The following is a 13,793-nucleotide window of genomic DNA, read 5'->3' as shown; positions in this document are numbered from 1 at the left end:
TTCAGTCAATACACTAAGGACTCAAATCTCTCATACCACTTGCTGCAGTGACGTGTTTCCAGTAATTCTCAGGCAGGTGGAAATATGTAAGTCTAGCATTCTCTCTGTCACATAATTTATGCTCTATTTTAATTATTTATTATTCTTATAATTTATTAATATTCTAAAAAAGCTAGTCAGAATGCTGAAGGTGTCTCCCACAAAGAACAGGACAAATTATGATGCAAATCACTGAAAGAGATGAGGCTAAATGACATAACTATTCCAAAAACTTGTTACTGTTAGTATATGATCTGTTAAGTGTAGAGACATGCCCAAAAAACCAGAAGAAAATATCTGAGTACTGATTCAAAGAAAGTTCAATAACTGGACTTTGCAGAGAAAAAGAAACATCCACAATTCTATTCAAAACATTTGCACTTCACGTTGAACATACTGTTCTCTTCCCCTTTTGTCAAGAACTGGCTATATCCCCTTTTCCACCAAGCATAATAAAACAGTAATGTAGAAAGGAACAAACAACAGACAAAACAATGTATCACAAATTATTTGCACATTGTCATTGGCTCATGCTTTGAGAAACATTTTTACAAGGAAAAGGTAGAGACCCCAACATTTCTCATGAGTCCTGCCTCCAGCAGCCTTTTCATTTCATGTCACAAAGCATCTGCTGAGTAGGCATGCTCTCATCTGTTTATACTTAACGAACACACACAGTTTTTTCAGCCAAGTTTTATTAGTGAGTGTTAGAACTTGACTAGAGATGCAAGTTAACAGTTTTCCTCTCCCTCTTTCTCACAACTGTGAGAAGTACCTCTGTTTTCAGAAGGGCTGAAGCGTTGGTTCTGGTGCTTCAGAATGTGACATAAAAACTCCTCCTTAACCACCCAGTTAAACCTACCATTTTGGTGCCTTTGTGTCTTTGCTTATTGGTTTCAGAAGAAAAGAAACATTACGCTTACTGTGTGAATTAACATAAATTCAACTGCAGAGAGGCTACTGGTATATCATAACAATGTCCACCTGCCCATTTACCTTTGACCACCTGCTCTCTTTGCTGAGCAGATCTGCATACCGATATGCTTGAAGCCAGTTCTGCTGAAAGGTGTAGCACCACATCAGTTCCCAGTAACAGAGATGATGGATCTGCTTCCACTCTTGCTGGGCTGCTATGCATTCTTGGAACCTCAGCTGCGCCTACAATGTAGTGAAGTAAGAAGGATGAAAATTGCAACTCCACGTGAGAGCCATGTCTAATTACAGAGCAAATTCTTACCTAACACCCAAGTGGAAAACACCTGACTAGTAAAATGAGATAAATTGCCCTTTCAGTCTCACTTCGAGAGCTGGAATCAGTATTGACACTGAACACAAACAGGGATAAGAGCATAACTATCAATCCAACTAAAATAAATTACTTAGATGAATTGGGCATTTTTCCCAAGTTGAACACTGAACAAATAAAAACAAAAAAATCACTTACCTTTTCAAAATTTCCTTTCAGTATATCTATTCTGGCAGCATAAAATAGAATAATGGAACCCTTGAAAGGAGATGAGAAAAATACCCAGTTACTATTTTAAGCTCAGGGAAGTACACTGCTGTTACAAAACTCATTGAAAATACATACATTTGGAAATTTCTGGAGGTAGGGTTCAAGGAGACTGTCTGCTTCCTGAAGGTTGGCTTCCCCTGTACCTAGAAAACATAACAAACCAACCTCAATGTACTTAAAACACATGAGTTTCCTAGATTAAGATTTTGGTTTCCAAATCATATTATTGGATGAATAGATTAACAGAAGACTGACTGCTTTTACACAAAAGCAGAATTATTTCATCATGTTGTGTTTCTATAAAAATGAATTGTCCTGAAAGTATTAAGTGCCTTTTTTTTTTTTTTTTTTTTTTTTTTAGGATAGTAAATGTCTAAGTAGAAACAGAACAGAATACATGAATAATCTTTAAACTGTTCCATTATATATTCTAATTATATTTTTAGGTGCCTTTAATTGCTTTAGCAAGTTAAGAAAACATTCCTCAGCTGCCTCCTTTCCTAATTTTGAGCTCAGTAATGAAGTACAGGTAATACTAAAAGAAATCGAAGTTCTCCTTAATTTCCTGATGAGCCTGAGGGACAAGGGCTAAAATACTTCCAAACTAAAGAATGTGAAAATATATGTCAAAGATACATATGGATTAAAGGTGATTTTTACCCTCATGTGGCAAAAGCAATTAATTATCTACATGTTTGACATTCCAAGTAAATTGTTTGGGAGTACAGACTTCTTTCTGGAGGCAACTTTTCACAACATCTGACATTAGTTTATGGATAAGGACTTATCTGAATTTGGAAGTGTTTTGTGATATTTTGCTGTTGCATGTTGACACAGCCCTGCAAATGGAACGAGATGTTGATACAACAGTATCTACCCTCACTATTTCTGCAGACAGCTTTGTCAGAGATATTAGTTTCATATCATAAGCATACAGTAATCTCCTATTACAAAGCTAATTGGCCACAGTTTTGAAACTGAGTTCAAAAAAATCCAAATATTTATCAATGCATAGCATGACCGAACAGCTCACAGCGGGTCTCACCAAGGATTAAGGAGACGTAAGTATGATAAACCAACAGGGTGAAAGTACACAGAATGGCCCTCAAACTGCTGCCAGATGCGCCTTCCCGTAGTTGGCAGAGGCCCAGCTCCTAAGAAGCATCACAAAGACATGCAGAATTAACTATGAGTATACAGAGTTACCATTAATAGTTTCTGGCTCCCCCAAATTCAGTTTTCCTTTCAGATATAAGTATTTTGTAAAACAGCACTTTTATCTCAGATCCAACACAGCCTTCTACCAAAACAGTTCTGCCACAGCTGATAGCACTCGGCAAAGAGAAGATTAAGCTACATAAAATTACCCATGCATTTCAGTTCTCTGGTAAAACAGGAACACCGCACTGACCATGCAGACACACAGATCTACATCCCCTCCCTATGATTTTCTGGCTATGAGCCTTTTAGAATAATGTCTTTAAATCTAGGTTCAGTGAGAACCTCTCTCAGCTGTTCCAGTGCTACCTGTCAGCAAGACTTCCTTCATGGAAACACCTGGTTATCCTTAATTCTCTTCCATCAAGTCAGCCACTGTTTTGAGGTTCTGATCAAAGTATTAGACATACCAACACACCAACTTCTAGATACTGGTTCCAGAAACTACAATGGAATCTGTGTGTGTGCTGAAAAAAGGAATCCAGATTCAAGGAAACTTACTCAGCTCAACATATCAAACTTCTTCCCACCCTTTCCAGTTTATGCCCCTTGCATGACAGCTTTGACAAGCTGTTGTTGACGTGCTGAGATGAGCTCAGATCCTCCCTGCTCAAGAGCAGTGGCTCTACAGAAACATAACAGATTTTAACAGTTTTGCCTCAAAACAAGCATTAACTTAACAGAAGTTTTACCGCACAGCAATTTGATGAGTTACAGGAGAATTCAAGCACCATAAAAAAATGTGGTGATACTCTAAAGTTCTTTGTTCTTTCCTTTCAGCTTTTATTGCCTTTTCAGTCAAGGCAAAGAAGTGCACTATGGAAAAGCTTCAGCCTGAACCAGGTCTTTCACAGGAAGAAAGAGAATGAACAGGTCCCTACTGAAATCTAATTTTAAATTAGCAGAACCGTATTTGTGGACAAACAGCGATAAAACCATATGATGACATGTAACTAATAACTTGAACTTCAGTTACATATAATTCTGTGGATTGCTTTGGTTGGGTTGTTGGGGTTTTTGTATTATTTTTCTTATCTATTTTGGGTACCAGAAAGAGTTTTAAAGGGCTGTAAGATACTTAAAAAACAAGGCTAGGTTTATAAAAACAAGGCTATGATTATAAATACTTTTTCATGGATGAGAAAATATGCGCTCAGATTCCACAGTGACACATGCTATTCAGAAATTCCTACTCCCAAAGAAATGGGCTGCAATTGTGGGCAGAAAAGTGTAAAACTGTGAGACTCCCCTTGGTTACTGGTATGAAGAACATTAATTTCTGACTGTACAGGCTAGGAAAGAAAGCTGATATCCTCTCCTTTCCTCTCCTTAAGGATCAGTGAAAGGAAAGGAAATCACAATTTGAAACCCCCCCTCTGAAGCAGACTGGTCATTTCCCATGGTTATTGAAGATCAGAACATCACCATACATGCTTTTATGCCTGCATCATATACCCCACTTCTCATCTTTTAATAGAACTAAAAAACCAATTAAAAATATAGATCATTATACTTTTAGTGTGAAATATAGAGACTGAATGGTTTTAAAGTCATATCTGAGAAAAGACTACTTTGAAAAAACAAGCATCAGATCCAATACCCTATTGCCAGAAAATCCAATAAATTCTAAAAGTCGGAGGATCCTTCCAGGTAAAAGTGACAGCATCTGAAATACATTTCAAGCAAGAGTAAGATAAATATTTATATACATTTTTAAAAAAGGTAAAACTACCATAAACTAAAACCAAAAATGCCAGCTACTATATCAAATGCCATTAAACATTAATGAAAGAGTAAAACACAAAAGAACTTGAAAATAGATATGCATGATCAACAATATACAATCAGCCTACACCTTCAGGGAAACCCAGACTTTTCATCATCCAGCATGGAAACAGCAAGACAGTCCAGCTGTGCTTCTTCAGATTGTGACAGATTCTTCTGTATTCATCTGATCAGAGTTGTTAGAAAATTGTAGGTAAATTGCAATTAAAGTATTATCTATTTTAGTAGTACTCAATCTACAGTTGTCATATTCCTTTACTCCCAACCAAATGGCAATAGTATCACAAAAATTCTACTTGTTCGTACTGTGGGAGCACTGAATTAGCAGATCAGCAAGAATACTTGTTCTAGAAATACTAACTTACTGTTCCTATACTTTAGCCCTCTATGACATCCACTTGCTGTTCCCTTTGTAACTGCATTCTCTACATCCTACACAGCAGAAAACTTCTGAAGGTCACAACCACCTTTCCAACAAGCATTACAAGAAGGTAATTGACCCTAATACATCCTGCCCAGCAAAGACTTTTTCTGTTAAGCTTCCTACTGAGGAGACTTCATGAAGAACAGGAAAGGTGAGAGCACTTATGAACACAGACATCTACCAGTTGTCTGGGTTTTAAAGACAGACAGGTGCAGACCGAGTTCTTCTGACCATACTTGGAACTGGCCAGCTCTAGTCTGGAATGATTGTAATTAATATACCAGCAAAAAACAACTCTCACCATTGCCATGACATTCATTCTCCTCATTCTTCTGAATTTTTAATTATCTATGCCAACCTACAGTATGCCACTGAAGCAAAAGAATGGTATACGTGGGGGTGTGAGGATAAAAGCAGTCAATCCAGGTATCCTGTAACTAACAGCATCAGCATTTTAAATGTTCCTGCTACACACAGGTAGATGTAGCTGCTTTTCCTCTCAAGAAATACATACATAAATTAGTCCAAGAGAATTAAACACAACTATGAATGAGTTAGTAGAAAGATCCTAGAAGCATGCACACAAAAAGCCACTGCTGTTTTCATACTGTATAAAATCTTCAGAGTCTGTATCTCCATTTTGCAAATGTGTAATTTTTAAAGCAGGATTACAGTACTGTATCTGCAAAAAAAATCCTACAGAATTATCCCAAGGGCCTTTCTGTAGTCTTAAAAAGTCATACCAAGTTGAATGCTCCGATTCCAAGTTTTACTCCTCCTTCAAACTGGTAATGAGTTTCATTTTTGCTTTTGTTCCCCTGAGTCATCTGTAGCACTTGATGACATTCTCTTTTGATACAGGAAAAAAAGGAGAGAAGGGAAAACTTAGAAATTATATGAAGTATAATTTTTATGATTGCTATAAAAATATTTATTTTGGAGGCATTAATGCAACTGTACCTGCTTATACCAACACTGAAACTGTTTTCTAATGGCTTACTTGTATATTTGGTAACTCGTCCTAATTTTGAGGCCACCTTTGATAAAGTTGATCATATTTTCATCCTGGAAGAAAAAAGTGTAATTGTACAAAAATGTGCTTTGAGCTGTAACATATAACACATACATAAAAATCTTCCAGCTACATTTACATTTATCTCTAAATTAACAATAATCAAAATATTAAAAATATTTTCCAGTTATCAGACTCATCTCTAAGACTGAACATTACACTTGCTTTAAGTAGTCAAGGAAACATTTCCGTGGTGCATGTTAAAAATTCTAAGAAGGGGGTAAAAAAGAAGTGACGAGTTACTTCTAATGGAATTTCCAATGCATATAAATGAAACAAGAAAGCTGTCCACCAGATGGTGCTGCAGGATCTTTTTAGAAAGTTGTGACATGCCGATATGACACACAAGTGAGCCCAGAACCTGGCAGAAAACAAACCGAAGAATCCCCTGAACAGATGAATTCCCATTGCTGATCAATAGTAACCACATTTACTACCCGACATATATCCTTATTAATCTCTAGGAAAATGAAAGTAAAGCCACAATGTACTAGCCATCAAAAATAAAATGCCAGGAAGGCCTGGCATTCCACTAATAATATTTCCTCACATTTCTGGTGAAAGTACTGTATTAAGTGGTTTATAAAGCTTTGCCAGATTAACATTTTAGGTCCATTTGATCTTAGTATCTTTGTGCCTTGCCTCTTTCTCGTAATTTTTATCTGAAGCATATCTGTTAGAAATGTTTAATGAATGTATTTTACATTTCTAACACACACATACATAAAAGAAGTATGTCTAACACCTCCTGTTTTCAGGAATCAAATTGCAAATCGAATTTGAAAACACTGTAGCATGAAGTCCCTGAACCAGAAGTTAAACGAGAAGCACAAGACTTAAACACCAGATCTTTCTGTGCACTATTACCTCAGCAACGCTAAGGCATGCTCATTTTACACTCATTCATTAGTGTATTGTTCCTGACACCATGTCAAAAGTGCATAGAGAGTGATACTGAATTGGAGATAAGTGTGCATCAGTTGAAGTTTTGTTAGATGAGAAACATACTGTCCTCACGTGAAAAAAACGACTTTCACTTTCAAGCAAGACATTTCCTCATACTTGAAAATCTTTCTAAACAAGTGCTGAACATCATCAGATGTGATGCAAGTCATTCAAACATACCATCTGTGCAAGACTGCAACACACCTTAGGTTTTTGGTTCCTGGGTATCAATAACATCTTTGATTATTCATACAAACAAAGAGAAGGATTTCTGGGTAGCACAGTATTTACTGTATTTTCTATCACTGCCGTGAAATAACATGCATTCACTAGGAAAAAGTTTGGGTTTTAAATACAGTTATCTACTGTAGGAGCAATGTTTTACAAGTACTAACATCTTCCCATTAAACTGCTAGAGATACAAAATAATTTACTTTACCTGTACAAAGGTGAGAGCTGCTTTCTGTAGTAAGCATTCAGCATAGCAGATTTCAGCATGCATTTCCTCTATATAAGAGAGAAAAGTTATTTAGTCAGCAAAGTTAGTGTCAAGTTCTCTTCTTGAGGTCAATGGAACAAATAAAATGCTGCCAAGAAAAGAAAGCAGGATTCTGCTGTTGCTGTTTTGATAACTGCTAAATAGCAGCTGTAGCAGAAATCCCAGCAGAATTCTTCTGTTTCACTTCTCCTCAGACAAAAGCTTTGATCTCCAGAGCTGACTTCAGCCTAGGGCAAAAGCTACTTGTCATTCTGGCTGGCTGATCTCCTGTACTTTCCATTGATCCCAAGCAACTACACCTTCCAACCCTCCCCCCATGTCTTAGAAAAAACTTTTAGTGATGAATGGTAAACTCACTGTGGCTCAGGCTTTTCCTAAGTCCTGGTTTTGACCAAGTCATGCTTAATAGACTAAAAGACCCAGGCAGACTTTGTGTCCTCATGCAGCACTAAATTATACTTGACTTAACACACATGACACAAATTACTCCACACTCATGCTGCAAGGCCAGCCGCGTGCACAAGGCTGCTCTATGTACAGTGCACTCTTTGTGAGTTTGATGTGCCTGGTGTTAAACAGGATTCTTTTGTGTCAGGTTAGAAAAAAATACATACTTGATTCTGCCCAAATCAGAAATAGGAGATCAGCATTTTCACAGCCATGAACAATATACTGATAGCATTTCCCAAAACACCTTAAGGCAAAACTACAAGCACAAAACTCAATATATTCAGATTTCAATATAATTAATGATAGGGATGTATTCTGCAGCATTAGTGGTTCTTAATCTTTTCGAAGTTGTCTTAAGTATTAAAAAAAAAAAAAAAGGAAAGGAAATCCCTTTTCATTCCTACAATGTGTTGTGAAAGGTATTCCTTTAACTCATACACACTCAGAGCCAAACAAAAAATAAATTTGGCTGAATCCCCCATTTTCACAAGCTCTGCATTCAAATTCAAAAAAAATATCATACAGGTGATTTCTTTATTTTTTATTGTAAGACACTGGTCAAGTTACAGAGTTAAGCATATTACTACAAATTAGTATGGTGTTTTTAAGCTTTTTTCATTTTGCTATTTTAATAGTACTATAAACCACTTGCCTTCACTCAGCTGTTCCGCTGACTGTTTAGAAACTAGATTGGACAAGGATTCCACCACTGTGCTCCTTTTCCTGAACCTAAATCAGTCATGCATGGAAGAAAAAGCCACACAGCACAAACAACATTTCAGTGCAAACTTGAACTTGATTATTTCTAATTCATAACAATTTCCAACCACAATTTATAGACATTCTCAGTAAAGTGATGATTTGCCAATAGTTGCAATTCTTTGAGTAGTCTAATCATGGCCGCTTGTACGTATCTAGGCAATCCAACCTTAACTGATAGTCCAAGCATGCATTTAGTCTACTTTAAGTGTACAACAGCTTCCACTTCACTTCCACTGACCAGCTGCAGTGGTCATCAGCTGTGTCACTGATGCCAGGCCAGTCATTTGAACTGGACTTCAAAGTTTTATGAATTATTTTCTTACGTTCCCTAAGCTTGAACTCTGAATTAGAAATAAAAAAAAATAACCAAAAGGAGCTCTGTTTTCAACATAAATGAAAACATACATTCTTCAGTATTTTACAGCATTTTATGCCAGATATGATGCCAAAACTGTCACATTTTGCTTTCAACAGATCTCAACTGTCCACGTTATAAATTGCTAGTTTTGTTTGTAAATAGTAACAAATACATTTTTGGAATGCTGTACTAAAATACTCAGCTTTATGAAGAAGCTAAAGAAACACTTCTGCATTCAGAAAAAGAATGTACTTTGTAAGCCAGGAAGTCATTAATTATAAATACTTCTGCACATTGAAAAGCTCAGGATCCTGACAATAGGATGTTAATGTAATGCATACCAAAAAATGGTCAATTAAGGCACATTTAGTTCTGACAATTCTTCACCTTTGAGTGTCTGATCACCCTTATCTTGCATTTTTATTACTTTTGTGACAAACTAGACCAGAGCACTTATGCGTAAAAAGTCTGTATCCTGCAGAGATGGAGGCCCTTATGGAAACTATCTGAAGTACAAGGGTGCACCTAATTTTCAGACATACTAAACAGTTCAGATGAAATTGACAGCACACCTGAAAGAGGCAGGAACTGGTGACCATTTATTTTCTTCAGGTAGTATCTGATAATGTTGTCCCATCTCCTTTTTTTATTTGTCACTGCTAAGGAGGTGATGTTAAATGTCTAAACTAACAACATTTGGAGGTAATATCTTTGGAGACTATTCATGATAAATTATGGCCTAACCAGTGTATGAAGAACCGGTATAGTAGAATAAAGCAGTCACTTCTGGTTTTGTCAGAGGCATATTAAGCACTTTAGCTTCAACAACTAATTTTCTATTTTTTAAAATAATCTAAAACAAAAAGAAAAAAGGTCACTAATAACTTTTATTTTCTACCCTATTTCATTTCTACCCAAGCAAGACCAGAAGCAAAAGGTTCAGACCATTCTTGATGACAATAGTAGCCCTTTATTTTTAAGGTAAGCTGAACACTTAACATGTGTAACTAATTCAAAAATTGCTCTGGTTTTAGAAAAAAACTCAAAGTACAAGCTTTTTTCTGTTAGACTGTTGGGCCCATCTTTGAAAACTGCTTTTTAAAAAAGTATTTTCATGATGAAAGAGAAAATTTAAAATATGGAGTTTTTAAATCGTTGATCACTATGGAAAATAAAACCTCACAGGTTGAAATAGCTCAGGCAGCTCAATCATGTATAGTGTCAGCTTCCATGTAGGTCCACATAGCCAATCAACCACTTAATTGACTTTAGAGGCCATACATGCCTAGACCCAACAAGTCAGTTGTTTCTGCAACACTAGGAAATATATCCTCACCCATAATAACTGGATAGTGAGACTTACTCCACTTTTCCAAATTTAGATCACTATCATACTGACAGTAGCCTGCTTTGAAAGCTTATAGACAGCTGGACACCTTACAAAGAACACTTGGTGGATTAAGTACCTTACAAAAGTTCATTGCTTGGGCTTACCTTTGGCAGGTTTGCAAAGCTTCCTTCATTGTAGAAATTCCTGTTTGTATATCCTGCTGTTCGAAGGTCATAGCAGCCTGCATAACTAAAATAGTGCTGTACCCGAGGGCATGGTACATACTATCTTTAGACCTAGGGCAAACATACAAATCTTGTGCATTTAAGCAAAATTTTAAATTACAATACAAATTTTAATGCTGAGACACTTGCATTAGTTTGTAAAAAGACAGAAGAATAAAGTAGGAAAGTAATGAGAACTTAACCTATCAAGTATCATCTTCCCCTGGGCGCTACACCTCTGCCTCCACAGGATACTGTCGCAGCAAGTTCCAGAAAATATTCAAACCGGGTTACACAAACATTTACACTTAATTATATCCCATTTATAGTCTGTGGGTGGTATCTATTCAATCTAGCTAATTAAGCCTTGACATAAATACTCATTCCTCTGCTTTCCTTTAACATAAGAATTAAGGACGTTCTTCTAACATTACTACTTAATCCAAAGACACAAAAATCAGTTTTGTGTCATATAACAGTACACACGTGTTCAGTCCTGCATAAAAGGCTACACTGAACCAGCCTGGCTTTCACAACATAATTACACAATCAAAAAAAAACCAACCTCAAAACCCCCTGTTGCTGGAAAGTGGCTATGGGAGGTCATTCATATACTCAAACCAGTAGTTGCAGCAGCACTATTGGCAACATTATGTCAAACAAACTCAGGTTTTGTCTAAACAAGTTTCGAGAAGTTCAAGAAAATGAAGCCTGCATACCCCTGTGGCAGCTGTTCTGGTACTGTACTATCAATGTACTTTTTTCTATGGTCCAGTTTGAACCTCTTAAACCTCAACTTGTAGTGACTGCTTCTTGTTTTATCACCTGCCACTATGCAGAAGGATGTCTGTCTGTGCAACTTTCCCTCAATAGCTCCAGGCCACTATTAGATTAACGTCTAAGCCTTCTTTTTGCCAAACTAAAACAAACCCAGCTCTCTCAATCAGTCATGTGTCTCTCATATGCCTCCTAGCCACGCTGCTAGCCCTCTGTTGGATCTTCTCCAGTTCCCTCAACTTTTTCTTCTTCCCATTAAATCAAGGAGCCACCTGTCAAATGTAGTTCTGAAGACATGAAACTTCGGCAGAGTCAAGGAAGATACAGCCTTGGGCTGTGTTTATTTCTTAAATATATCAACACTTCCCCTGTTTTTTTTACATTATTTAATGACTTAAGTTTAACTTCCATTAAAAGGTTATTTTTCAGTAAAACAATCGGGCTTTTTCTTTTTTAGAGGCAGGTTTTTGTTTCCTTGCTAGGCTAGGTCCTCCTTCGCAGACTAGCTGAATACGCTATATAAGAAGCTCAAAGTCTTAGCTGCCAGGGACCCAAAGCATCAAAATATTTTTTTTTCTTCGTAGCAAACATTAACTAAAACACTGTACATAAAAACACTATTATATGAAACAAGGGGGGGTGTCTTTTACAACACAAAATGAAATATATATACAAACCATACAAAAAAATTTGGGTAATATGTGTGCACATGTATTTAGTAATACAGGTACGCATAATTCTTGCGTGTTGAACATAGTATGTTATACTACTCAAATATTTTTAGCATATAGAAGTGCAGGCCTTTCTCAAAGCATTGCTTTATTACAAATAACACTCACAGTGCTCAGAGAGGACAGCTTGGGTCTAAGTATAGCTAATTTGAAAAGCTGTTACTCCTGCCTACCTCCCCTATGCTTGAGCTCTCCACAGCGCTAAAAGCGAACACATCGTAGATGTGCCATCCTCCCAAGGTTTCATTTAATGGTATTCTTCTACTTGTCCATACTACTGACCTAACACCACCAACCCACCATTCTTAATCCTGTCTTACTATCACCAAAATGCAGAGCAAGAACTCCACCTCACTCTACTAACAAAAGCTACAGATACCTCTCACTGACACATCCCTCAACCTCATCTTTGAGACAGACAGGAGAAGAGCAGCGGACAGGATTCAGATCCCAGTCCTAAAGAACAGCCACTCACATTGCCTCACCACACAGTCACAGGTAACACAGGTTTACGCTATGAACCCTTCCGTATTCTTTATTTCCCTACATCTGCACTGCCATGCTTTTCTTCTCAGTGGAGCAAAGACAACAGGGGAACAGGCTGAACTAGTCAGAAGATCAAAAGGTGGGTTTCAGTGATAGACACTACTGTGACTCCAACATAACATAAAAAGCAACAGAGTATTCCGGAGTTTTGTTCCAGTTTTGTTGTTTTGTCAAAACTAGTTCCATTGTACAAATTCTCTGACCAAAGATACATTGGATAAGGTCTTGCTCCGCTGTTTTCCCCCCTGCACAAGGGAAGACAGCTTGAATGATAAACACCAAGAGAACAATCCAGTGCTTCATTAACAGGTTTTGCAACAGTCTTAAGGAGAAACAAGTGCACTGCTAAAACCTAATGATACTAAGAAATGCTTTTGGACAGAAGGGAATAAATTAAAACTACTATCTTCAGAGGCCTTAAATTAATCTGCAGCTACCAGACAGCATACTTTACCCTATCGCTTCATAGTAACTTCAGCAAGTAACAGGACCTCACCATGGACGAAGCAGTTCCAGGGCTTCAGAGAACTTATTGTTTAGAAATAAGTTCAGTGCCATTGAACATTCTTCCAGAGCACACTTGAGATCCATCTTGGATGCCCTAGAAAAAGATTCTTAGTTTAGTCAAACTGTAAATGTAAATACAAAATTGAAAGATTTTTTTCCCCCTTATAAAAAGGCCTTCTGTATTATATAGCAATTTTATTACTATCTTTAAAATCTAGCTTTACAAAAGCAAGTCACGTGCTTAATTTATCCATGCTACATGGGCATGCCCTCTTTGCTTATTTAAGTGACATTTATGGCTTTGAGTTTTTGTTGTTTGTTGGGGTTTTTTGTTTGTTTTACAAATCAGTATGCAATGGAGTAATTTTTACTATTGCTTATATAGCACAAATACTCAAAACTTACCACTGTGCCCAAGCTCTAAATTCTCAATATTAATACAAATGCTGTTTCAGACTCTGTATTCAGATCTAAATCTCAAGAGAGATGACAAAACACTATTTTTGCCCAAGAAAGCAGTAAACAGACAACTCATTCTGCAAACAGCTATGCCAAAAATAGCTGTCAAAAGCCTGAAGCTATGCCAAAAGCTTTTGTTTTTCCTAATTCA

At 36.9% G+C, this 13,793-nt stretch overlaps 1 protein-coding gene across 9 annotated transcripts in view; it reads right to left on the bottom strand.

Moving 5' to 3' along the window:
* Positions 1-13,793, bottom strand: part of TTC39B (tetratricopeptide repeat domain 39B) — a 79,378-nt gene that overhangs the window by 14,586 nt on the left and 50,999 nt on the right. For all 9 annotated transcript variants that reach the window (XM_056324287.1, XM_056324290.1, XM_056324286.1 and 6 more), the window contains 11 exons: positions 13,173-13,277; positions 10,563-10,694; positions 8,601-8,677; positions 7,439-7,506; positions 5,983-6,047; positions 5,726-5,831; positions 4,374-4,439; positions 2,601-2,709; positions 1,631-1,698; positions 1,484-1,543; positions 1,036-1,197 (listed from right to left, as the gene is read on the bottom strand). In XM_056324287.1, coding sequence (XP_056180262.1) covers positions 1,036-1,197; positions 1,484-1,543; positions 1,631-1,698; positions 2,601-2,709; positions 4,374-4,439; positions 5,726-5,831; positions 5,983-6,047; positions 7,439-7,506; positions 8,601-8,677; positions 10,563-10,694; positions 13,173-13,277 — 1,018 coding nt within the window. The remainder of the gene's footprint in view (positions 1-1,035; positions 1,198-1,483; positions 1,544-1,630; positions 1,699-2,600; positions 2,710-4,373; positions 4,440-5,725; positions 5,832-5,982; positions 6,048-7,438; positions 7,507-8,600; positions 8,678-10,562; positions 10,695-13,172; positions 13,278-13,793) is intronic.

The sequence above is a fragment of the Falco biarmicus genome, chromosome Z (genome assembly GCF_023638135.1).
Source record: "Falco biarmicus isolate bFalBia1 chromosome Z, bFalBia1.pri, whole genome shotgun sequence".
Classification (NCBI taxonomy): domain Eukaryota; kingdom Metazoa; phylum Chordata; class Aves; order Falconiformes; family Falconidae; genus Falco; species Falco biarmicus.
Note: the sequence above shows the minus strand (reverse complement) of the source record. Positions and strands in the feature narration are given on the sequence as shown.